At 41.4% G+C, this 26,951-nt stretch overlaps 3 protein-coding genes across 16 annotated transcripts in view; 1 reads left to right on the top strand and 2 right to left on the bottom strand.

Annotated features, from left to right (window-relative positions):
- The window catches only part of LOC123499423, a 124,642-nt gene that overhangs the window by 94,932 nt on the left and 2,759 nt on the right, over nt 1-26,951 (top strand). For 2 of the 7 annotated variants that reach the window (XM_045247421.1, XM_045247420.1), the window contains exons 4-10: nt 4,603-4,811; nt 6,894-7,030; nt 8,981-9,028; nt 10,998-11,228; nt 11,508-11,670; nt 12,222-12,380; nt 13,369-17,324. In XM_045247421.1, the coding sequence (XP_045103356.1) occupies nt 4,603-4,811; nt 6,894-7,030; nt 8,981-9,028; nt 10,998-11,228; nt 11,508-11,670; nt 12,222-12,380; nt 13,369-13,626 (1,205 nt within the window). In that variant the 3' untranslated portion in view covers nt 13,627-17,324. Of the gene's footprint in view, nt 1-3,757; nt 3,847-3,936; nt 4,194-4,602; nt 4,812-6,893; nt 7,031-8,980; nt 9,029-10,997; nt 11,229-11,507; nt 11,671-12,221; nt 12,381-13,368; nt 17,325-21,700; nt 21,823-26,951 lie in introns of those variants that run through there. The other 5 variants (XR_006672981.1, XM_045247424.1, XM_045247423.1 and 2 more) reach the window with 5 other exon arrangements.
- LOC123499425 (cell wall integrity and stress response component 4-like) lies at nt 17,733-21,797 on the bottom strand. The gene is made up of 4 exons (XM_045247425.1): nt 21,339-21,797; nt 19,836-19,916; nt 19,169-19,312; nt 17,733-18,810 (listed from the first exon to the last, which is right to left on the bottom strand). The coding sequence occupies exons 1-4, from the start codon at nt 21,795-21,797 to the stop codon at nt 18,736-18,738; spliced, it is 759 nt and encodes a 252-aa protein (XP_045103360.1). The 3' UTR covers nt 17,733-18,735.
- LOC123499426 (protein LSM12 homolog) overlaps nt 23,815-26,951 on the bottom strand; it is a 15,746-nt gene continuing 12,609 nt past the window's right edge. For 5 of the 8 annotated variants that reach the window (XR_006672984.1, XR_006672985.1, XR_006672983.1 and 2 more), the window contains one exon: nt 23,815-24,504. The gene's annotated coding sequence lies outside the window, so the exon portion shown is untranslated. The other 3 variants (XR_006672982.1, XM_045247427.1, XM_045247429.1) reach the window with 1 other exon arrangement.

Genomic DNA, 26,951 nt, shown 5'->3' with positions numbered 1-26,951 from the left:
TTGTTATTTTCTTTTCATATGAACTTTTGCTTCTCTCTTTCTTTTTCTCTCTCTCTCTCTCTCTGGTGGGTGAGGGCGTGGAAGTGAGGGGGTGCAGGAGGAGGGAGTGGTGAAACTTTACCTGGTGGCGGCGGGACAGGTAGAGACCCTTGGTAATGGTTTCCGCTGCCCCTGTGGACTGACTGAGTCTCTAATTATGGGAGCACATTCTCTGCGGCGTCTGACTTCGCTTACGAGATTATTTGCATGAAAGTTCTCGAGAATTAACTTTTACCTCCTCCTGGTCTGCGTGGCTTAGATCTGAGGCATCCTGTGGGTCACGCTGCGGTAAAAAGTGCTTCGGGTTTATTAATGTGAAGAATGGAAAGTCGTGGAGTGTTTTATTGAAGTGTATATATCAGTGACACAATCTAATGGGAGGTTGGGAGGGCATGGGCAGGTAAGGCCTAACGTGGATTACCTGCAGTTCCTCTCCCGCCCTTCTCTCACCTTCCATGTGTCCCTCCCACCCGCCTCGCCCACCGTGCCCCGCCCTCCTCATTCCACCCGTCGTCATTCCCTTCAGTCTGTATATTTCTGACCGAAGCCCAACACTCGACCGTCTTCAGACATACTCCCTCAGGTTGACTTCCACCCACCTCATGGTATTTCTTGTCCAATTATTATTTGTAACTCTTTCTCTCTCTCTCTCTCTCTCTCTCTCTCTCTCTCTCTCTTTCTATCTCGTCCAAGTGTTAGTGCAATGGCTGTGAGGCTGAGCAGTGTGAGTGTCGGGCGTGTGGGTGGCAGCCTTGCACCTCTCTAGTTCGTGGTGTGTGAGGTGACCGCGTGAGGGTGTGCACTAGTTACGCCAGTAGCTATACAACCTGCCGGTGAAACGCCCAGCGGGAGGGGCGGGGTTTTATTGCCTACACTTGTGGGTGAAGACAATGGCAGACAAAAGAACCTCGACTACAGAGGTACTACATAACAACACGGAAGACAAACAGACCGCGGTGAAAGGACAATAGCCGGGCAGTGTCCGCCGACGAAACGGCCAGAGTCCCGGCACGAGAAGCTGCTCTCGCCCCATTCCGCCCCACGCTGGTCCGCCGCTGGCGTGAAGGACACGGCGCTTCCCACGCCAGGGCCGAAGCCCTGTCGCGCCGTCCACCGAGGCACCACTGATGGATCGAGGGGAGCCGGAGATGCCAGCGGGTGACAGAAAATCGCCTTGAATGATCGCTGCTCCACCGCAGTCTCTTTCCTTCCCTTCCCTTGGGTTTCCTCAATAGGACACTCCACGGATCATTATCACTCTTGAAATATAGCATTAATTTTCATCGTCTGAATTTGAAAACCGTTGTACCAGTACTTCCTAAGAAGAAAGGAGAGGAAATTAAACTTTGCGCTAGCGTATAATATTACTTTTCACATTCCAAGGAAATGACAAGTACAAAAAGTCCGAGTCGCCGCGAAGACGGAACTAAAGGATCGAGACGTGCGAGCGCCTGAGCGTGACGCCAGTTGGTTGAACGACCTTCGCTGTGTTCGTAGCTGCGAAAGAACCTTAGGACTGTTTCTGGCTTCGCTCACACTATGCACTCACCAATATGACTGAGCTAATGAATACCGCAATGAGAGACCTTGTATTACTGTACTGTTGTCTGACTGTCACAACACAACATTAAAAGTCATCCTTGAGACACAAGACTGCTGTGGCATCTCGGTTACAGCTGTCACCTGTCACCGTTCGTCAGCATTCACTAAGCCAGGCAATGTTCGCAGGCTAATCAGAGATGCGGCTCTTGTTATCGAGGAAGTTATTTGTACAATCATAATGTGCAGGGAACCAACAACCAAGCTACTCACTCTCTGCGGTGCGACAGTTAAGCAAGGATTTTTTTCAGTATTTGTTGTTTAATGTAAACACAAACGAGTCATAAAATAAAGTAACTTGATAAGATGACATACAACTTTATTTGGCGGTGCAACACATGCCAGCATCTTACAAGTATGTACAATCGTGTCTGACATTTGATCTAATGAAATCAGTGACGAGGCGAGGAACAAAGCATCACCCGCCGCCGCTCTGCACGGGCACCACTCTGGCGAGGCGGAGAAAACAGGATGGAGGGAGTTACTGCTGCACCAAACCTTGACCTGAGCCCTCCGCATCCTCCGCCAGCAGCACACACCACACACCACACACAACACAGCAAACAGCACGAGGCTAGGCTGACGGGCGGCTCTTCAGTCTAATGATGAGACCCCACGACCGATTGACGAGCGAGTTAGTCTTGCTACTCTGCCAACACCCTGCCAACCTCTGTTTCCGAGTCAAGGCCACGCTGTAAACTCCACCTCTGTCTTCCTGCGCTGCTTTCACCCGCTGGCATTAGAGCTAATTATTATTATCGCCATCTCGAGGCACGTAATAGGGATTTTTTTTTAATCGTAATCTCACCTTTGAAGCCACGTGACTCCTTGTAGCTTGTATGTACTTGAGGGCTGTTGTGTTGCCTTACTTAGCTTTGTTGTTTGTTTACTTATTTACCTTGTCTTTTCTGATATTTCTTCTTTTTTTCTTATTCTTATTCTAATTCTTTTTCTTCTTGTTCTTGTTCTTGTTATTGTTATTGTTCTTCTTGTTCTTTTCGTTCCTGTTCTTCTTCTTCTTCTTCTTCTTCTTCTTCTTCTTCTTCTTCTTCTTCTTCTTCTTCTTCTTTTCTTCTTCGTCTTCCTCTTCTTCTTCTTAAGCCAAAATGGTGATTTCATTCGTAACTTATGTACTAGCTAAGTGAATTTGTGTTTCCTTACTTAGCTTGCTTGTTTGTTTTCTTACTCACCTTGTCATTTACAGCTATTCTTCTTCTTCTTCTTCTTCTTCTTCTTCTTCTTCTTCTTCTTCTTCTTCTTCTTCTTCACTTATTTCGTAGGCCAAGATGATTTCATTAGTCACGTACTAGATGAGTCACGGGGATCAGTCACAGCACAACCCATACAGTATTTTATGGGGAACCACTCTCGGGTTTTCCTTCATGACGTCACATAATATTCTTACGTAATAGGGAGTGCGTCGAGTGGCTGGCGTGAGTAACTAGACAAAGAAAACGGAGCACTTCCACCATTAATCAAAGGGGAAACTGCATTATTTTTATCTCTGCCAGGTTTTTTTTTTTTTTTTTTTTGGCAAGAGGAATAAATACCGGTCAAGAATATCAAAATTTATGTATATGTAAAAGAAAGAAAAAGCTAAATCAGGTGCCAGTTCTTACTTGGGTGTTAATTTTATTTTTATTAAACCCTTCAGTACCATAATGTCTTTTCATATTAATTCTGCTTTCTATTTGGTGATTTCATACAACTTCAAAAACTTATGTGAGAATTAAAACAGTGAAGACTCTGGCCATTAATCCTCTGACCTCCGTAAACCCTCCTTAATGTAAACAAAATCGTCTAATCACTCCCAAAACTCAAGGTAAAAATGCGTCTCAGTACTGAAGGACTTAATCTTTCCTCTGTTCAATTATCTCTTCGTGGTAGAGTTTAGAAAGACGACAGCGTGGGTCATGTAATAGGTTGGGGAGGATGTTGCTGCGTCAATCAGTCAGTCGTGTGTTGCATGTCGCACTGCAGACGGTGAATTGTGCAAGGAGGCGTCCATTATGCTTGCTGTTGTGTGGAGCTCCTGACGAGGTGCTGGACAGGTGCTAGTTTAGTCTGGATTGGTTATTTTGTTGTGTAATTGGACGGAGAAGTGATATCAGTCGTGGTGATGGTACTGGTGAAGGTGGCGGGCTGAGATGATGGCAGTTGTGGTGATGGGAATGGTGAAGATGGTGGACTGAGGTGATAGTAGTCATGGTAATGGAATGGTGAAGGTGGTGAGTTGAGGTGATAGCAGTCGTGGTGATGGTAGTGGTGAAGGTGGCGGGCTGAGATGATGTCAGTCGTGATGATGGTAGTGGTAAAGATAGTGAGCTGAATAGAACTCTTCAAACTTTAGTATATCTTTGAGTGGGAAGGATAATGTCTAGGCGTCTTTCGTCCTCCAGTTACCTCTCTTGTTCAGGTCTTGGGTAGCGACTGATCTGTGTGTGGTGATTGTGGAATGGCGGTTGTTGGGCTGTGTGCTGCGTTGCGTTGTGGGAGTCGTGCCTTTTCAATTGTTTCAAAGGTAAAGCTGTAAGACGCTGCCGGGGAAGACTCGTGTAAGTGTAGTCTTGGCAAAGTATCTATGTAGTTCTCGACTTATTTTTCTTTTAATCTATTTTATATTAGTGCATTGTTCATATCCACTTCTTACCTGACTCCTTCCCTTCCATGACCTGGCCAGTGAGATTTGTCCGAACTGTGTTTATTGTTGGTTGATGTTTTCCAGTTCGACTTGAAATACAGTTAATCTTGGCTTTCTCCTTTGGCGGTTTTTTTTTTTTCTCTCTTTTTATTTATTTATTTCTTGTAACTGTCCATAATACTTCGTTTCCTTCTTTCCTTACAGATTGACATACATTTCCCTTCAGTAGTAAATTGATATCGAGATTTTTATTCATTCAACTTTTTTTTATGTTGCTTACCGTTCCATTTACACATTTCTGATCATTATTTTTTCCTCTACAGACAAAGAAGTATCGATCAAGAGTGTCCGCATCCTGTGTAACAGCAACGATATCGTCGTCTCCATTGAAACCAACACGGCCTTCAATGGCATGATCTACCCCAAGGGACTGTCCAAGAACTCCTCCTGCATGGCGGAGTTCAGGGAGCAGATCAGCCCCGTGTTGTACAAGTTGCCGCTCAAATCATGCAGCACCATGAGCTCGGAAATGGTAAGTCAGCCTCTCGTCTCGCCATTCATACCCGTCCCTGTTCTTTCTTTAACTTCATTAGTCTTCAGTAATTTTGTTCGTTTGTCTCTGGTGAATAAATATTCACAGTTATGGTTGACACGCTTTGCTTTACGGATAAGTGTCATTAACTTTATAAAGGTGAGAGCTTATGATAGTGAAAAATAAGGACATTGCATGTGGTAGTTGGTTATATTCCTTTGTTAATTCTAAACAAATTAACAACAGTAATGAAATATGCAACATTCCATTAGTTGATATCATTTAGCAGGTAATGTTACTTGCCAAAATAAGGCAACTATAGCACCGAGGATCTGCCCTCTCCCTCCATCTCATGCCACGCCCTCATCCTGCTCGCTTTTGTCACTGTCTTAGTTTGTATCTAAGCTTCACTTTCATTCTAGTTCCCCAAACTGGACAACTTTGTTGATTCGATACTTTCGATTTCTCTCGTTAGTTATACATTCATTTTCTCCAGTCTGTGTGCAGCTGTGGCCTGTGTACTGTAAGTTGTCTTAGAAAATGGAGACTAGAGAAAAGTGGGTCATTTTAAGATCGACTATAAGTTTTATCACTTTGAGTTGTATTGAAATTACTTCAGTTTTGAGAGACAGATTCAAAATAGGAACAGACCAATTGACAAACTGAGAAACAAAAAACCGAACAGGAAAAAAAATAGACAAACAAATTGATGCAGAAATATGAACAAAAAAGTGACCGCAGACAAACAAACAAGACAACACAGAAAGACAAAGCCAGAGACAAAGAGACAGAGTTTAGTAATCTTGTCGTGAAGGTTACCATACCATACTGCCAAACACCTTCAGACAAAATCTCTCATCACTATAACATGAACTAAACTAATCTGCGAGCGCCTTGAACCCGCCCTCCTCGCCGCGCCTTACCAGGTGAACCGCAGTAACCTCACGCAGGCGGCTCAGGAGGAAGTCGAGGAAACACACATTGTGGGTGAATGTGCTTGGCTTCTCAAACATGACGTAACATTTGCATTCTTCCCGCGGTCGCCCCCGTATACCCGCAGCCTTATGTGCTGAGGTAACGGTGGCTGCTCGAGGTTCTTGGAGGCGCGAGTCAATACACGGAGTAGGGACAGGGAGGGCTGGAGCGTCGCATCGTCATAACCCTCGCTCGCCGCTTCCTAGTCGGGGGTCCTTTGATGAGGCAACGGACAATGCAGCGCAGGGGAAGGTGTGACGGGCTTTCTCACCTTCTCTTTGAGGCCGAGGCTGTTCACCTTCCGCACCTCTCAGCCAGGACATAGGAAAGGGCTTTTTATTCACTTCAAAAGGGAAATTGTGTGGCTGAAGTTAGGCTCAAGTGTTGTCTCTCCCCCTAGGCGGGGATGCAAGTTCAACCCTCATGTATTTGGCAAACATGCGAGTAGCACTTAAATTTCCCTAATGTTTGCATGACGAAGCAGTACCGTGAAAATGTCAGTGCCATCTGCTCCAGGAGGAAAGACCTTCTTAGCAAACACTTCTGCATGGAAACTTTGAAATTCTTAAAAGATGATAGGCAAATAGAATGATGTTGTTTGCAAGTCCTGCCAAGTGCTTTGTGGGACCTTATTGCTCTGAGATGGCTTGAAAAAACGGGAAACATAATAACACCAACTTTCTTATCAATTACCTGACTTTGTGTAAATCTTTTGAGGTAGACTATTACCGCTGCCGTGTGTGCGTGTTTCCGGAGAGCAGTAGCGGCAGTGGGGCAGACTGAGCTTGGAGTTAATGCATATATCATGAAACTGTTTGACGAACTGACTTGCCTGTTACCTCAGTAGTGGACAGTGACTCGTGACTAACTGGTCTGCGGGTTGTTGGACTTTAACGCTGGAGAGATGGTCTAAATAAACTTTCTTATGTATGTATTTGTTATTTGTTATTCATTTACTCATTGGTATTAGTGAGTTATGTGTTATACAATGCACAACCTTCCTTTCCTAGTTAAACCTCCCTCTGTCCGAAATAAACATAGCATTACTACTATTACACGATCTTTCATACTTCGCCTTTCATCACCTCCCGTCCTGCTCCTCTCCAGGATGACGGCATCGAGTACTTCAACACGGTGGTGGTTCAGCCTCACAGGAAGCTCGTCACCAACCAAGGGCGAGGCTATCACATCCGTTGCAAGTACCAGACGCAGGAGAAGACCGTCACCAACGCCTTCAACGTCAGGTACTGCTTCAACGCCCTCATGAATAGCAACGCCACCTTAACAACGCCTTATACGTGTACATACCTATAACACACACACACACACACACACACACACACACACACACACACACACACACACACACACACACACACACACACACACACACACACACACACAAACAAACACATCTTCACACTACCTGAATATTGACTTAGTATTAATCCCAACGTGTAAACTAAACTCAGACTTCTCACAGTTTAAAAAATGGCTCCAAACAAAATAGAATTAACACTGTATTGGATCAGTAACCAGCTAAACTACTGTAACATAATATGGAGGTCATAACTTTTAACTTTCCTTTCTTTTTTTTTTCTTTTTTTTTCTTTTTTGCTCCAGTCGAGTGGTTGATGACTGACAGTTTTCCTAGAGTGTATAGTGTGTTACAGTGTGTGGTAGGTTAGGATGCATCGCCCCCTCCGCCACTAACCCATGCACAGCCGCCCCCTGGAGCAGCCTGTGTAGTGATGGTGTAGTCATGGTGCTGTAGAAGACTAACCATAACCCCAGCCTGCTTCTGTCTGTGTGTGTTGGGGAGGGGGAGGGGAGGTGGACCTGTTCCTTCTGCCCTCACTCTGCTATCAAGGCTCCACCACCACCATCACCACTCACTGCCACCACACCACCTCTCACCAGTCACCACCACCCCCACCACCTCACCACTTCACACTCAATCACCACTCACCACTTGCCTTGTTTCCTCTGCACTGTGACTTCACTTTACACTCACTATTGTCTCGTGTCACCACTAACTGCCTTGGCACTCCCTCACACCCTCCCTGGCACTCATCACAGCTCGCCTCACTACCACGTTCCCTTTCCTTCACCACCACATCTACCCCTTCCCTTCCCACGGTCACCATCACATGGAAGGAACAGCCATCAGGAGCCGGTTCTCTCGCACCATTCCCTCTGTAGTGCTGTTAATACTTCTTTGTCAGTAGAGAGTAGTGTAATAACCTCTTGTGTAGTGTGTAGTGCTTCTAAAACTAACCAGTAGTCTCTAGAAAGTAAACGTTGCCCTCTCTATTTAAGTTCACGTTTTCTGCGTATTGTTGTGTTATGAAGCTGCCAATTCTGCCGTGCCTCTTTTTCGTAATCCGTTCTTGAAAAGCTACTAAAAAAAACTGCTTCTCTGTCGCTGAAAGAAATTGTTTGATGGAAGTTTCGACGCCATCTAGACAGTACACATTCCTGCGTCTCCTGAGGGCGGCGCTGCACCTTGAGTATGGTCTGTGTTGCTGTGTTGCATGACTGGCACACTGGCTCGCATACACGTCCCTCAGGTTCTCGCAGTTGATTCTTTTGAAAGCAATCAGTTCTTTTCTCACGCCTGTATAAGTCCTCCGCTACAGTTCCTTATTAACCATTAACCTTGGGAAGAAGGTGATTTTAAGTGAGAATCTTACACACACATCGTCGAGTGGTTAGGGATCATAGTTCACTTAATGCAAGCTACTTTCTTTTATATTCAAAAAGTTTGTTTACGAGATTTATAATTGTTACAGAACGGAGTGTCTTGTTTTTCTTTTCAACAATTATATTTACCTTACTTAGTCTTATTACTGATACTAAATAACTCAATAGTTTGCCCTACTGAATGTATATGTCTGACTGAAATAACTATTCATCAGCTTAGGAAGAAACACTAACCTGTGAATTACTAACCGAAATTTTACTTTTTTACCACAGTAAGCGACTCATATGTAGATAATATAATGTGTAATGTATTAACCACGGAGCGATAACATCACTTGCACAAAAGCCAGTAGTTTTGGCCATGAGTGTCAGTTGGTGTAGCACGTGACGTCCTTGTAATGGGAGGCACAGTGTCATTAACCACTGCCACAGCTGCTTGGCGAGGCGCGGTGTGGTGTGAGTGTTACTAAGTCAATCATGTTTTGCCGCAGCGGAGACTTCGTTACGGACGCTGAATGGAAGGCACCAAACGGGTCCAGGTGAGTGCTGAGTGGTGCATCAGTTACCTGCGGCGCTACGCCCTTCCTTCCTCCTCCCTCCAGCCTTTCCTCGTCCCTTCCTTCCATCACTGTGCAGTGGCGGGACACTCAAGGCCGACCTACGTCCACTCGGGTCTTAGTGATCACTCAGGGCTCGAATGGTACCGAGTCGTATGTACCTGGAGTGTACTGCCACTTCACCTCCCTCACTCAGGTGCCGAGCAGGCGTTGAGAGAAATATATGTCAGTCATGTGCACTTAAATGCGTCATTTTGAGCCTCAAGTCATTTTGGTGTCTGTGCTCTTTTAATAGAATGAGTCATGTATTCGTAAACAAGAACGAAATCTTAGCTTGTGTAAAGTGGCTTACTTGTCAGTATGGACACGTGTCTGTGCCTTTGGAGAGCAGTGATGGCCAGGTAAGGTTGCTGGTGACCACGCAGAATCAACTCATTATTGAATTAGGAGATGAATATAATAGTGATGAGTAATGAGTATTGATGTACAAGGAGATATGAACAGAAGAAAGAATAAGTAAAACGGTCACGATAGATTTTTCAGTAAGGTAAGTTATCCATACCGTGAAACATTGGGCTGACTGTAACAGAGGTGTGCATTAATTCATGTAACAAAGGTATTCATTAATCCGAATAACAAGGGTGTCCATTAATCCGAGCACCAACTTAGCATACCATCACTAATACTAAACGTGGCGTGCGTGACATTCTCACGAACGTTAAAGCGGACTGTCTATACTGTTTTCATACAACGTTTTTTAATACATTATCAATATGTTAGGTGGAATTATGTATTGTTATTAAGCGGGTGTTTATTTTTGTTTTATTACTGTATCGTTATTGTTGTTATTATTATTATTATTATTATTATTATTATTATTATTATTATTATTATTATTATTATTATTATTATTATTATTATTATTATTATTATTATTATTATTATTATTACTATTATTATTATTATTATTATTATTATTATTATTATTATTGTTATTATTATTAACATTATTATTATCATCATTATCATTATTACTATTATTATTATTATTATTATTATTATTATTATTATTATTATTATTAATGCTATTATTACTATTATTATCATTATTATTATCATTATTATTATTATTAACATTATTATTATTATCATTATCATTATTATTATTATTATTATTATTATTATTATTATTTTCTATTGTTATTACCATTATTATTATTATTATTATTATTATTATTATTATTATTATTATTATTATTATTATTATTATTGTTATTATTACTATTACTACTATTACTGTTCATTTTTTTCGTGGAGCCAGGTGGCAGTTCATTAGGTGTAGTGCACGCGTGGTGAGGTGAAGGCTGGTGCAGGGATAGACTAAGCGGGTGGAATGGGACTTCCCTCTTTCCCCTCTCCTTCTGTTACTTCCAGGATAAAAGTAACTCCCAACAGCAACACTTACGGGGACTCAAATTGGCTATCGCGAGACTTACAGTTATCTGAGTGCATTTACGAAAACTTCAATTAAAACGAAAAAAAATAACGAGAGCCAAGCTGCGTCCCCTCACTATAAAACTGTTGCGGAGACTGGTTCCCTTCCCTGCACTGTGCATTGCCAGGTGTGGTGGTCCTGACGGGGTTCATGGCGGTAGGGTGTCTTGGTAATGGTCTCTATTCAACATACGCCCGCTGGGATGGACTGTCTGGCTCTTTAGTGTATAGTTCGCGTCTGGGAAGTGGTGATTCTTGTGTGTTATAGTCTAAATAAATATTCTGGTATGTTACATTGGTTACCTTAACTCAATTGCATATTAGTCAAGTAGCATTCAGTCGTGGGTCAGTCTGTGAATACTTGGGTCATGTGTTGCATCCCCTTGTCCCGCCTCCCATCACTCAATTTCCTCACCCTTCTATCAAGCCACCTGTCTCACGCCTCATTCTGCCACAGCTTCGTTGGCACCACTCCGCTGACCGCCACGGCGCCCATGCCCGGCTGCTACATGAGGATCTTCGCCGGCACGCCTGACGAGAAGCTGGTGGCGGAGAACGTGCGCATCGGCGACCCGCTCACCATGTCCATCTCGCTGGACGACCAGGAGATCTACGGCATGAAGGTGACGGACTGCCTGGTGCGGGACGGCTTGGGCTGGGGAGAGCAGATGCTGATCAACAGTGACGGGTGAGTACACGCTGGACTCTCGGGCTATTCCCTCATCGTCATGATAGTCTTCACCATTATCATCATCTTATCTTCACCATCATCATTTGTATCATCATGGATAGTTTCATAAAAAATCGAAGAATAATCAGTAACAAGTTTTTAATGAACGATACTTTAACGCATTCTTCAGTTCACTCATTAAACCGGTACTTAAGAAGCTTCCCCTTCACTGCATGTACTGGAAGTGAACAATAAAGCTTAACCAACACTGTGGCCTCACAAGTACACACTTTCCAGATGCCCTGTCGACTACGAAATCTTTGGTGCCCTGGAGTACTCGCCGTCCAAGACCTCGGCGACTGTCCGCTTTCAGGCTCACAAGTTCCCTTACATCTCGTCTGTCTACTACCAGTGCAACGTGAAGCTTTGCATCAAGAACGCCGGGGGCTGTGATGACGTGGTGGGTGCCTCATTGTTTCTGCCTTCTTGTAATAGTTTGTGTTTTGTTTTGTTTTTCACTTCGTAACGTGCGTCTTCTCTTCTTTGCTGTCTTTAAGCGTCTCTCTTTTGTGCTTTATTTATTTATTTTATTTTTATTTTATTTCATTCATTCTTTTGTTATTATTGTTTCTTTCTAATTATTTCTCACTAAGTTCCTATTTTTGCCTTTTTTTATGTGTGTTCTAATAATTTGTTTTTGCATGTGTTTAATCGTGTTCATGTGTGTTATGATAATCTTCATTTAACTTTTAATTACGTTCTTTGCTTGTAATCACATAGTTCCTGTTGTAAACCCTCATGACGTGCATATGGTAGATCTATAGTACAAGTCTTATCACTCACTTTTTGAAGCCACACTAATGTTTCACCTTTCATTTTCCCTCATTTTCATTTATCTAGAAATTACCGACATCTCTGCTGGTATTCTTAATTCGTGTTCTTACTATATTTATGTTTGTACTTCTTTTATGCCCTACCCTATGTTCACCCCCCTCACCCCCTCACCTCCAGCCGCCCCTGTGCGTGGATGGCGAGAACGTCCTGCGCCGTCGTCGTCGTAGGGACGTGGAAGTGGATGGGAACGGTGACCTGCGTGAAGTGGAGGCTGAGGTGGACGAGAACCTGACCATTGAGGTGTTCACTGGTCTCTATGTCAACGAGGACGAGGAGGTAAAGCACTGTCTGCGTTTAAAGTTTAATTACCAGCTTAACTTCTTCCCTTCACTCACACGCTGCAAGGAATAGTCGCCCATGTGTGTTTGTGAATAAGGGTTCTTTCTCCACACGACAATGTTTACAAGGAATTAATTATCTGGTAATGAGCCTTAATTTCGTCCTAGCTATGCAGATATGATGTTATATATATATATATATATATATATATATATATATATATATATATATATATATATATATATATATATATATATATTAGATAGATAGATATATATATATATATATATATATATATATATATATATATATATATATATATATATATATATATATATATATATATATATATATATATATATATATATATATACTTTTGTTCGCACACACACACACACACACACACACACACACACACAGTCACACACACCCTTCCTTTCCTTAACCCTTTCCCATACCCGTATCCCCTTCCCTCTTCCCCTCCCACCTTCTCCTCCCACACCCAGCCTCCCCACACAGCTGCAGAGTTGGAGTGAAACTTTTAAATGCACTGAATAAAACGAATCCAATTAGACAGTTATGACACAGATTCATTTCATTACAGCAGCTGCTCATAGTTATCTGATGCAGGCGGTGTTCGTAATGAGAATAAATGCATGAACTCCACGGTAGAGTTAGTAGAAGTGTAATACTTATGATGAGAGAATAATATGAGTTCAGGATCTTATAGGAAAGTAATGAGACAGTGCAGATCACTTATGAGCAGTTTACTAGTCTCATTCAGAAACTACCAGTCACATTCAGTTTTTCTCCACTGGTAACCTCCTGACCTTAACATCTACACAGTGATACAGTATAAGTCAGGTTGGGAGACTACTGAATGCCATTGTGATAGATATACAAGTACCCTCAGCAGTAGGCACTCATGTAGGCTGATAGAAAATTATTCCACTACACAACGAGGTAACGCCACATCTTCCTGCAGCTGCCGGAGCCTGAGGGAGCGTCGGACACACTGTCGCCGGTGAAGGAGGAAGTGGAGGATGACCCAAACACCTTCTGCCTTTCCCCCAAGACCTTCGCCATCGGCATCGCCATCGCCGGTCTCATCCTCATGGTGGCCGTCATCGCATCCATCCTCATCCTCATCTCCCGGCGGCGCAGAAGAAAGGAGGACTCCACCACGGGCTCCTCTATTTATTCCAGTCCGTACACTAACACTGCCTACAGCCACTCCTCCTAGACGGCGGTCATGCCTGTAGCAAGTTGTGTAGCTTTATTCCTTTACTCGTAATTTGTTTGTAAAATGCGTGAGACTCAATCCCAAACACGAACGAATCGAACTTTGTGAGACTCCTGGGATACAGACTCCAAACTGAAGCGCTTCACGGCACGGTACATGAAGCAGATTAGACGTGTTCGAAACCCTGAATGAACGCCTTCCCCGCCCCGCCCCGCCCCGCCCCCCGGCCTCAGTGCATGGCGTTGTCAGCAGGTGGGCGGACGCGGCTGCTTGGCGAGGGACGGTGGCACCACTTGACCTGAACCAAGGACAGGCTGAGGGTAGGTTAGTTATGCTTTGCCTGGTGAACTCGTGCACGTATCGTAGAAGTCACCAACGTAATGTATGTTGACTTTATCTTCCAAATTAATTATTGTAACAAGTGATTAGCGGCCATCTTTTTCTTGGTGAGGTTGTTGCTGCGCATTGAATAACCAGTCAGTTCTTGGTCGCGTGTAGATTACTTTCTTTTTCTCTTAGTAAGGAATTCAGTAACTAGGAAAGTATTTCAAAACTCAACATTGAGAACATTATTATTGGGGAAACTATTGAATTGCCGCTCGTTACACGTGGTCCAGGGATCACTGCTCTGCTGGTGCCACTGATGTGTAACAATGATTGGAGTTGTCTTTGTAGTGACGCGTAAATCATTAATGTGTCCAATGTTCAGAGAGTGCGAAGGTAAAGTTTAGCAGACTTTCACGTTCTGCAGGATAACCACCAGAGGAATGAACGAGGCTTGTTTAGCGAAGCACGAGCTCTGTCACAAGCACTGAACTACCCTTAGCTATTTACATTGTCTTTGTATCTGTTAGGAAATGTTATGCCAAAAAATTTATGTACTAGAATATAACGTTACTTGTTAGGAAGGAAAGAAACGGTGTGCTCTTTTTTTACAGTAGGTCTTGATGATGTTACTTTTTAGGAAGGTAACCAGTGCTTTTTTTATGTATGTATTAGGATTGGACTGTGTATGTTAAGTTTTCAATGAGGATCGAGGCCTTGGTGCTGTACCGTGAGGGAGGCTGACGGGAAGGTAGTGGTGAGTGTGCCCGATGAAGATAACCAGCTTTACTGATAGATTAATGCTGTCTTCTTGTTAGTGAGGGTCTTCCTACTAGACGTCCACAGTAACCTCAGCATCGCATTAGGATTACCGTCTCAGCATCTCGCTACTAACAGGTTGTGATGGTGGTGCTTGGGGAGACGCTGGTGGGAACTGACTGGTAACCTCAGATGAAAAGCGATTGGTGAACGAAGACAAAAGGTACCAGTTAAACATTATGACACTCCACATGTGTGCACCGAATTTGTGTCCACTAAAACTGATAGTACTTCAGGATATTATGTTTTGAGTTGCATTACCATTGTGAGATGCTGAAATTTTTTAAACGTACGGATTTTTCAATCTTTTTTGTCTGACGCCACCAAAGGTTCCCCTCCAGTCTCCTGCCTCCACTTCGTGTCTTATCAAAAATCCGTCCATAGTATTAATCTGCTCAGTCGATCCGTGACGTGACGACTTGAGTGAGTTTAAGTGTTAGGTGATACCAATACTGCGGCAGACGTGACTTACGATGCAATATTTGCCGGTGATTTAAGGGTCTTACTTCTTTTTGTACCAGCAAGTGCTAGTTTATCTTACTATCTTGTTAAGTACGTAGGTAACTTTTTATAAGATATACTCCGGAAGGTGACAGCAGGAGAGGACTAATTATTTGTTATGGTAATGTGAGAATGACTGGCTGAATGATTGTGTTTAGTTTTTGTACCATTTTCCTTAAGTTGTGAATGTGTTGAAAGTCTTAATTTGTCACAAAGTAAAGATTTGTAATCTGCAACAAAGGATACAGACACTATGATTGGGAGTCGCGCCACAAAACCACATGAGAATGTTAAACACACCATGGTTAACATTCAAGCGGTAAACCTGCAACCTTTAAAAGTTATCTTTGTGAACGAAGCGTCTGCGCTGTTCAGCCACTGTCACTGGTAGTTTGTTCACTTTTCACACTCTTAGCAGTAAATTAGTTAAGTCTGCATGTCACTTGCTTTGAGCTTTGGACGGAATAGCAAAAAATACCTCACTAAAACCATAAAAAGCTTCGTGTATTACACATTTGACTACACATGCTACCTTGCCTTCATAATGTCTGTATCCTCACTATAGTGTAGCTATAGTTTAGTGCCATAAGCCTCGTGTGCTTATCTACTCTGGATAACAAACTCTCGTACTCTTTTCACTAATACTTGTGGAAAGTGAAATCAGGATTTTGCAATACTCGGAAACAAGAATTAACCTGACCTGGCTGGTGCACTGATGTCACTGTTGCGAATCAGAATTTCAAAAAGGTCTCACCAGTTTTGTAATTCTATCTAAATCTTTCAAAATGAGTCGGGTAAAAACCACATTTAGCTTTGTCACATTTTGTTATATAATACTTTTGAGTCTGTACACTCGTGACATCGTGATAATAGTTTGTGAATGACTGAGATGTATCTTTCCAAAGACTGTAATGCTCATTTCTCAAACATTTGCTTCTTGATTAGTTATTGATTTCACAGTAACGGTCATCTCTTATACTTCCGTGACTCACCACTTGCCGTGAACTCTTCTCTATACAGTTAACACTGATGCTATTAACTTATGAATTGACAGCCCCAACAGGCAGCTATAATTTTAAGTGTTTTTTTTTCATCTAAAATTAATTTTGCTCGAAACACAACGTTATACAGGGAATGAAGACGCTGGTTTATGGGTGCATTGTTCCGCTTGCTTTCGTTCATGTACAGTTTGAGGGGAGAAACAGGAAGCTTCTCACTTGACTCACAATGCACTTCTAAATCTTCGTCTTGTATAATTGTCGTGTGAACCATTGCCAAATAAGCATGAGCATTGTGTTGTAGGTTTACTGTAATTGTTCTCTGTTGTTGATATGCTCAGAATCTGGTACTGATGAGAGAAGAGAGAAGACAACCTAATCTCATGTTTATGATTGTGATTCGTGGAGAGATAATATTATACGTTTAGTTAATGCATCACGTACACATGAGACCTACTATGCGTGTAATAATAAATTGTACTAAAACTTCCATTGGTGAGACAGACAACTGGGGACTGGCAAGTAAGAGGGGCTTTTTTTTTTACTCTTTAGTTGCCCTTGGCCAGCTTTTCCCTCTTGCATAAAAAAAAGCTAGATATGTTAATGTTATACTCTAAGGTTCAGTTTTGTGCATATGACAACTTCCCTTGGACCACTTATACTCTCCACTCCTGGGCACAACTGTCAACATTCACTCTTATCTCTCTTTGTTTATTGTCATCCAAGTGCATTGCCAAGCTTCGAAAAGAAAAAAAAATGTGAAATATAACCCTTAACTTTTTATCTTAATGTCATGTTTGTAAGTTGTAGCTTGGCGTTGTGCTTCTTTACTGGGTCTTTATTTTTTATCTTTATGATCATTTGACGTTCTTTACCAAGTCAGCGCCTCGTGTGCAGCATTAGTGGCGCGAGGTGTGATGGGGTACGCACTCATGCTCAAGGCAGGACGTGTTGCCTGTGTGCCCAGTCGAGTTGATATTCCTGTGTGCTAAGCGGGTTGGTGAAGGGTCAGTAGTTGCTCTATCGGGGACACCAAAATAAACGACTATCATTTTGTGTGCTTGTTTCAAAACCCTCATGGATCTACTGAGCGGAGAGTATGTGGTGTGCTGTGCTTGTTTCGTTACTTTATGTAGAGGAAGGCAACTTGGTTTTACTTGAATGTACACTGAATTGAATAGTTGTCATGGCCACGAGGTTTACTTAGTGGCGGCCAGCATTATCCCTCGTGACGCGGACGTGTTTGTGTGTGGTGGAGAGGGTCTTACCGCGCGTGACTCCCGGCAATGCTGGTGGCGAGGTGTGGATTTCCATCATTGTGCCACCAGAATTGTTCGTTGTTGTTGGTGGTGGTGGTGATGCTGCTGTTTTTTTTTTTTTTTTTTTTTTTTTTTTTAGCTCTTCTTATTGCTGTTAATCCCTTTATGAGCATTACCAAGTTGTATGATAGAACATACACTGTTATAGTATGGTTATATATTTTATTAAAAGTTAAACAAAAAAAACACACGCTAAGAAAAGGATCTAGAAACAAAAAAGTGCGGAGTGAGTGCCTTTTGTCTCCATGCTCGCCAGCCAGGAGGGACGTGCCTTCACTCACTCACTCTGATACCACAGTTATTTTCACTCAAATCTAATGCACATGGAAACAGTATGGCGTATACATACATACTACGTCTTGCCATTTATACAAAAGTACCAACATTAGTGATTTCAGTTCTGTAATGGACACTGTATAGTTTAGTACTCTGAATAATTACAGGGACGGAATGAACAAGCCAAGGGTCAGCTCAGGGTGGCACGAAGCCGAGAAAGATGCCCAGTATTCTTACGCCTTTCCCTCTGTCCACTAGCAGCGAGCGTGTGCCGGACGCGTGTCCAAAGTTATGTCCATCTCCTTGGGTGCTCTGCTTTGGCAAGAAGCTACCCAAGACTTTCCAAACCTAGCTTTCCTTACAAAAATTCCTCACGGTCTCTTGGATTGCTGTGGTTTGCGCGGCAAACCCGTGACAAGTGAATTGTGTTCATATGTAAATAATGGAACTTGGATATAGCAGCAGTTAAACTTAACACTATAATGAAGGATAGATGTTAACCTTAATTGCAACAAAAAAAAAAATTGTGACTGCCTCCGTCAGTTTCGTCAGCAAACCGAAGTAAGCCTTACGTGTGAGAAAATCTTGCCAATTTATTACTTTCTATTTTCGTAGAAAACGATGAATGGATGGAAAGATGTACAATAATTAAGAGCTAATGACAACTCGCTGCACTACAAAACATGAATAGCTTAGAGAAACATGTTATTACATTGACAAAACACGCACAAACCAACGATCACATCAGCTGGAATAGATAAGATGTATTATAAGCGTACGATGTAATGGTGTGGCAGACAGGACAGTAATCAGACGTCACAGCACGCCAGGAGATCCCGTGCAGGTCGCAGGGGACGGGGTGTGCCGCGCGCCTATGCCTCGTCCTCAGAATCTTCAGAGTTGAGCAGCACAACTTTGTCTTTGGACTGCAAATCGGTTATCACTTTCTGTTGGAAACGAAGGGTAAAGCGTGACAGATACAGTTGCGGTTCACCTTTGCCTGTGCAAGTGAACCATTGACATGTTAAGACAGTGTTGATATTCAAAATGTGACTATTGAAGTAAGGAGAGAAAGGTTTCCCTTCTTTTGTTTTCACAAGACTGTGTGTGTGGGTGCGCTTGTAAACATGAGGCAGACTGGACCAGAAAGCAGAGTAAGCCAGTTAAGTAAGGAAATAAGGAAATTATAATAATCCCAAACAGCTAGAAGTCAGACAGTGATGAACAAGATTAACCGCCACACTAATTAGCAGACGTACGACAAACAGCAAGCACCTCATATTCTTTGTTGAGACAGAATTTCACCTCTAAGTTGGTCCTGCGGCGGCGCGAGGCAATGCGGTTATAAATGATCCAGGTGACGGCAGAGACTACGGCAGCCAGAGCCAGGGCCGCCACCACCGCCAGGATCGCCAGCGTCCACCACTCGTGCTTCGACATCAGGTTGCTCTGCGGCGCGTACAAACAGGGAAACAAACATGATTGTATGTATTCAGGAGTAAAGGCATTGTCACAAGATCAGAGGGCAAGTGGAGTGGTCAAACGCACATAGCAGCAGTTCCCCTGACGAGCGTTGTTCAGATGGAGTTTAGCGAGCTTCAGTTCAGCCAGCCTACATGATCAGTTTCACTCATTCCTCACTCTTATACTGAGTCATCACACTTGCCTACTGATAGTGCGACAAGGCCTTGGTGGTGTCAAGTACAGCTCAGGCCACTCCTTTACTTAATTGTCTTTTTTTTTCGAGAAGAGGGCAGCTACAATAGGAAGACACCGTGAATAGCATAAGAGGCAGCATTTGTGAAACCTTATAAACCATATAAGTACCCGTAAAGAGGTTTTAATACATTCATTCTGCAAAGAAAATTAAAAATCAAAGCATTAGACGAAAAGCAATCATTCTAAAAGTCATACTGTAAGTGTGTATTTGTGTAATGAGTCGCTATTTACTGCCTGGGTGTCTGAGCCTCACCATCATGCCGTTGAAGGTCTGCAAGGTGGTGTAGGGGATGTCAACACTGCCACCGCCAATCCCTGAGCCGTCCTCGTGACCCTGGTGGTGCAGTAAAGGGTTCATTGGTAGTCACAGTGTATAATGTTTTTTGTTATTGTATTATTACATTGTGTCATTGTATTTAGTTGAATGGTGCCACCACAGGTCTTAGTGTTCTTAAGAAATGAAAGACAACATTTAAAATCTAAAATCATCTTCTGAAACACTTCTGCACCGCGTCTCCTCTGCATTCAAAAGGTTTCTAAGGTTTCTGGTGACATTAACTAGAATTCTACCTTTTGGATGGGAGAGAAACTCTTGAGAACCTGACTAATCATCTCTGTGGTCTTTGAAATGTGCCATCGTAATAGAGCAAAGCGTTTCAAAATACGAGTCCTACTGCAATACTCATTTGGAATTCAACTTCATACAGCCTTGGCTCACATTCTAAAACGGTTCGCTCTCTCACCATCACTGCTTTCATAAAGACTTCAGTTGAAGATACTCGTGTATTATTTAAGGGTATTTTCATGATTCTATTGATTGATTGATTGGCAAAAATTTCTAGTTTATTGAAAGAAGAAAATGTCTTGAGAATTCGGCTAATCGTCTCTGTGGCCTTGGAAAATTGTCGTGGTGAGAGAGTAGGGCGTTTCTGAATAGTGATGCTGATTGCTCACATGTAAAATTCTGTCCATTACTGAAAAAGAAGTACGAGTTTTTTTCTTTCTTTTTTTCAATTTTACGAAACCTTTCATGGGATTTTAATCTTGTATGTCACTGTTATAACGTAGGTGTGATCTGGTCTATAATTCATTAAGCTTCCGATCCTAATGAAGACTCAGACATGTACGAGACAGAACACCGTCTAATGATTACCAAAATACTTAAGTAAGCGTCTTCAGCAAGCAACATATAAAGACTTGTTAAAGCACGGCATGTATTCTGTAATTTGAAAGAAAGAAAACGAAGAAATTAATAAATACTTACGATTATACTGAGATAAAGCATTGAGAAGAGCATGGGAGTGAGGACGATGAACGAGAGACGTGTGTGTGTGTGTGTGTGTGTGTGTGGGTGGGTGTGGGTGTGGGTGTGGTGTAATTTACTAGGAAGTCTTCACCAGTCAAGTAGGAAGTGACGACGCTGTATCTGACGTGCTTCCATCAAAGAGCGATAACTGCGTGGAGCATAATAGCCGTGAGGAAAAGTGTGCATTTATATTAATGGTAAAGTTTCGTGTAATGTTCTAACTGGCAACACTAAAAGCGCCGGTACACCTGCCTATCTGAGGAACACCTGCGCATTACTCACCCCTTTTAAGTGACTTACGTAGGTGTTCTAAGTACGTACACCGAGACATGTTTTAATGCACGAAAATATTCTCTAAAGGAACAGATCAAAGAAATAAAAATAAAACTGAATAAGTAGATAATGAAAAAAGTAGAGAGTAGACCAAAAGTAGACAAAAAATATATGTACCTTCTGGGAATCTGGCATATCGGTGGTTTCAGCCTCGGCTACTGTCTGGTTTTCCCCGCTTCCCTCGATGGCTCCTTCCACGGGGGACTTTGAACCGGAAGCAGCGGGAATAATTTCAACAGGATCAGTGGCGATAGGGGCAGGAGTGGTGGTGGTGGTGGTAGTAGTAGTAGGTGTAGTGGTAGTGGTGGTAGTAGTCGTAGTGGATGTTGTTGTGGTGGTGGGTGGGGGAGCCGGGACGCGGGGTTTGGGTGTGGTATTCTTAATGGGGATGGGATTCGTTACTTGCGGTGTGAAAATCGGTAGTGAGCTGATGAGTAAGGTTTCATTGCTATTGACACCATCCCCTTTGTCTTGCCCAGATTCCCCCGAGATGTGAGGGAGGGTCACGTAAGTCTCGACGCGCTCACTGCCCCGGTCAGTGCCAGCGGGGCGATGATCATGAGGGGCACGCCGCATATCAGCAGGAGGATCACGATAATAGGTGCGAGGCGGCTCTTGATGGTGGTGTGCGGCTCGCCAGGCCCTGATGTGCGGGTAGTGATGTAGTTCTGTTCACCCTCCTCTTGCGGCAAACTCGAGTATGGCACGGAGCTTTCCCGGAGCATCTTGTCGAATAGTTGGCTACCTAATTCAAATTCAAATGGGTCACTGAACTTACCCAATATCCGTTTTTTTTTTTTTTTATGCAGTTCAAACTAATCACAAGATTCAGGCGAGTATTAATGTATTTTTTTTTTTTTTTTTTTTTTTTTTTTTCTTTAAATGCTCAGTTACGTCCTTCAAGGCGATGATAATGTTGCAGTTGAAACTTGTCACGTTCACCGCAAATATCAGTTTATTTCTGACTTTTTGCTTATCTTCTACTTAACCGACTTCCGTATAACGTGCACCAAAAGAAAATGGAAATAGTTATTAGTCACCAATACAATATCTGTCCATTTAGTAACTGTAACGAAATTCCATTCATTATAGGGAAACAAGAAATTAGTGGACAGTTCTTTCGGTATTTTCAACTTCACTGCCTTTGGCAAAACTGCACTAGAAAGGAACAAGATTGCGTGATCAGCACTAAGTATCAATGTTCACTCTTCCCCGCCTGGGTCCCTGTGTGTCGTCAGCCAGGGTGTGAGCGAGCGTGCGATGCGGGGAACAACAGGCGGGCGTGAGGTGCGGGTTGGTGGTCGGATCACTAAACGGCGTCACTGTTGTAGCAGTCAGGTGATTGCTGCCACACCTTTTACAGCCCGCATTAACACACACAGTGTCGCAGTTATTCTCGAACTATGATATAAAGAACACCAAACTATGTGAATCAAGCAGGGTTGAGAGAGGGAGAGGAAAAAACAGAAAGAAGGCAGTATTTGAGCCTGCAGTTCTCCGCAGTGACTGAAGTTAGCAAAAGGTAAAATAAAGGTTGGTGTGCACACTCCCGGGTGAGCCCCACACGTGATGCTGCCGCCTGTCCGTGGTGTACTGACGGGCGAGGTGGCACCATGGCACCCCACTCGCCACCAGGTGATGAGGGACGCACCATTATGTAGTTACATCAGTTGCGCTTACTAAAAAGAAATTTGTAAATCTCCCGCAATATCGTTAGACGTGAACTCTTCAACTGAGGGCTGAAGGGAGTGCAGAAACAATCCTTGTGTGAAAAATGAAAAACAACAATTGAAATATATTAAAACTATTAAAAGCTGCTAGTCGAGTAAGGAGCCGTCTGTAGCCTACATCCATAAATCATATCAATATGATGGAAAACCTGATCTTCAGGTGGATAAAAAAAAAAAAAAATCGTAGGGGGAGGAGGGTTAATGCTAACTCTGATTGGCAGCTACACAAGTTGGATTCTCACTAGTGATTTCAAGACACCATGCACACTGGTTTGGTGAGCCAGGCTTTGTTGACGCAGCAGGCAGCTGTGGCACACCTGCTGCCGGAAAGGCACCAACACTTGTGCCCGGCGGAGCTGCGCACTCTTCCTATAGCCTTGAAGTGTTTTTGGCGATCGCTTGTGATTAGCAAGATAATTATGTATATCATAGAGCGGAGAAAATGAAAAAAGTCACCTCTCTTTTCCACGCCTGCTAAACGAATAGAATTGCTAATAACCAAGAGCAGAATAATGAAATAAAACGAATGACAACTGCAGAACTACGTTACACAAATAAATGCATAAATAAATAGGTAAGTAATAAAGATTGCTATTTCCGCCAGCATGTTTCAGACAGTCTTGCGTCATGAATGAAGCATTACAGTTTGATATGCGGCTCTTCACCCCTCGTTAGGGACCCACATTGCCCATGCAGATGTTATATATATATATATATATATATATATATATATATATATATATATATATATATATATATATATATATATATATATATATAATGTGTGTGTGTGTGTTCATCAAAGTTGTGATGTCACTGCCACAACACATTTCATCTTTAGTAAAGGGTTTGAAAAATCACAGTTCTATATTTGTCTTTATTGACAGTTTTTACAGGTCATAAATTACATATGATCCACATTTTACTAAATTAGCATCATTTAAATTTTTTTTTTTAAATATCTATATGGTCTCAATTGTCTTCTATAAAAAATTTATATTCAATAAGAAAACAAAGTTTTATACTCAATATGAAACAATGATAAATAATTACAACAGTAAGATGCATAGCTTTCCTGTTCATCCTCTCCTGCCACTCACACTTCTCATGATAGAAAAAGGATCAGTAACATAAACTCTCATCTCTCCTGCACAAACCTCTATAAAAGAATCACCCGGCCTAGGGCTCCTAATTATACAGTAGAGCATAAACCAAAGAGCATCTACTGTGTAATCTGTATACTAAGCCTGAGTGCTTCAGTGCCCTTCGGTCTTTAACACTTCTCTTTTCTTCTATTTCATAATAAAATAAAAGTTTTCACATATGCCAGCTAATTTTTGTCATCCTGATAACTTCAGCCTCACATCATTCTCTCTATCAAGTCAAATCCCATTTCAGTCATTACTAAAAGTTTCCTCAAAACAAGGAAAGAAAAAAAAAAAAAAAAGTTGGAAGAGGGTCTTGGGTAGCTGATGCATAATTTCCATATGCTGCATTGACAGAGCTTGTAGTTGTACTTTTCTTTCAGCCAGTATGTTGGTCCCAGCAAGTGCCTAAAAATTGTTTATCTCATCAACATATGTAACTGTAAATTCAAGAACATATAGCACAGTAAGACAAGAATTAATTCTCTTTTCATACTGGGTTTAGCTTCCTCTCACAAATCTTTACACTAATACATCACAGTGTATATGTAGTAGTATTTAGATTTCTCAGTATACATATATCAAGTCCATCGTATTTGTTTATTGCCGTTTATTATTACTACCGTGGTTAAAGTGGCATCAAAGATTTATTTAGTACAAAAACAATTATATGTCAACACTCCTCATTTTAGGCCATCAGTGAGGTGTGAAGTTCTTACATCATGTCCTTGTCTTCCCTACCTGTTGTTGAGACAGACTAAAAGGGACAAAATAGGGCAGGGTATCATTATCTTCCTAGAAAATTCTATACATCAGAATGGCCTAGAAAAGTATTCTTCAAGATCCCACCTTGTAAGTGCACGATAACACAAATATAGAAAATAAATTACATGCAAGAAACACATAATGAAGTCAGTTTTTGGTATGAAGAGCCTGAATTCTACAATATTTATTTGGCAATAGCAGTGTAATGCCTCCCAGCCTCATCCAAACCTTGAGGCTGCTTTACTTTGTTGCATTTCAAAACATATCGTTGTCTTTTGGATAGGTATCTCATTTTTTTGTTGGGACATCTTTTTACTGTTAAGATTCTATCTCAACATATCTTGAAGCTAAACATCTTCCACTGCATCATGTGTAAGAATTATATATATTATATATATATAATTATATATATATATAATTAACTATACTGTTAAATTCTTTGGTCTACTTTAAGACTAACATAAAATCCTCCTCATATGAATCAGTTGATGATAGTAATCTATTAACAATTATCAATTATTGACTTCAGTTTTCACTACCCTTCAACAGTAAAAATACATGTCCCAAACAATATAAATTTCATTTATGTAAAATATAGCAACACTATTTATGTAGTTTGTCATACATTAGTAATTCATTCAGTATTGTCTAAGTAACCTAAGATTAGCCATCTTTGTCTTTATTGTGCAGTGAATAGGAAGGAATATACAAAAAAATATATCGGTACTAAAAATTGAGTAATATACAAATCCATGAAATTCAGGTACGTGACAAAATCATATGATGCCACTTTTGTCCTTTAGACAGTTTCTTTTCATTGTGACTCAAAACAGTGTAGCACACTTTAAAAATTTTTAGTGTCCTCTTTCCTCAACTAAGTTGTTAAGGCTATTTGATTTAATTCAATTCTCTAAAAAAAATTTAATTCCTAAAATATAATTTTCATTATTTCCTGATGACATAACCAACACAATGGTTGCTAAAATATAAATGATATATTTCTTCTTACTGAATGTTATGCTGCTGTTTTAGGTGTTTTTAGGGAGGCAGAGTGGCGATGTGATTTAAATGGGGCCAACAACAAATTGCCGGAGCAGACGGCAAGCTTCACCCAAAAGCATTGACATGATGGAGAGCAGCCTCTAGGCTGGCCGCTGCATCAGAACATACAGTCAACATGGAGTCTTTCGATAAGCTGGTTACCATAATTGTAATTTTACATTTTTTCTTTTTTTAATAGGAAAGGGAAAAGAAGAAATGATTGAACAGGTTTCCTGCATGACAATGTGAACAAACTAATTCTGCATCTGTTTTACATTCTTCTTATAAATAAATTAAAATAATTTATATATATCATAAGTAATGGTTGAGTCAGTGGTTATTTTACGCTCCAACAATGTTCTCATTTTCAATTCCATATTGATAATTTTTCTTATTTGACTGTAGAAAATTGTCAGGAAAGCAGCCGGTGACTGACTGAGCTGTTTCATAATTGCTCCAGCAATTCAGCTAATTGTGACTGCAAGCAGCTGTGAATTGCCGTGTGTAAACCTGCCTTTAGTTATGCTGGATCTTTGCAGTTGCTTTAGACAAGCTGTTTGAGTTTTCATTGTGTCTGTTAAATATTCATTTCCTGCATTGATAAGAACATTCATGTAAGAATAGAAAATTAATGTTTCAGTATTTTTGACAATGTACTTCCAAATTGAAGAACTAAATTATGAAAAATCCTAATGTTATATGATGTTGAGATGGCACCCAATATTCAGACCACTGTTATGTAATTCATGGTTAACAAACTTGACTTCAATAAGATGTTCAAAAAATCAGATTGATTAATTAACACAAGCCAATAGAGAATACTTTAAACATTTGGTAGCAAGAAAAATTATAGCATAAACAAGTTCACAAATAAAAATAAATAAATAAAGTAAATATATACTTTTTTTCAAATTTCAAAATCAGATTAATTTTTATGATTAGCCTTTCCTCTTTTATAAGTCATTAAAATCATCAAAATAATGCTAATATACTTTGTAATTTATTATTAAAAATGTCTGATCAGAAAAATTTCAAGATTATTTCATCAT

Source organism: Portunus trituberculatus, chromosome 49 (genome assembly GCF_017591435.1).
Source record: "Portunus trituberculatus isolate SZX2019 chromosome 49, ASM1759143v1, whole genome shotgun sequence".
NCBI classification, from domain to species: domain Eukaryota; kingdom Metazoa; phylum Arthropoda; class Malacostraca; order Decapoda; family Portunidae; genus Portunus; species Portunus trituberculatus.
This window is presented reverse-complemented; position numbering and strand designations above follow the sequence as displayed.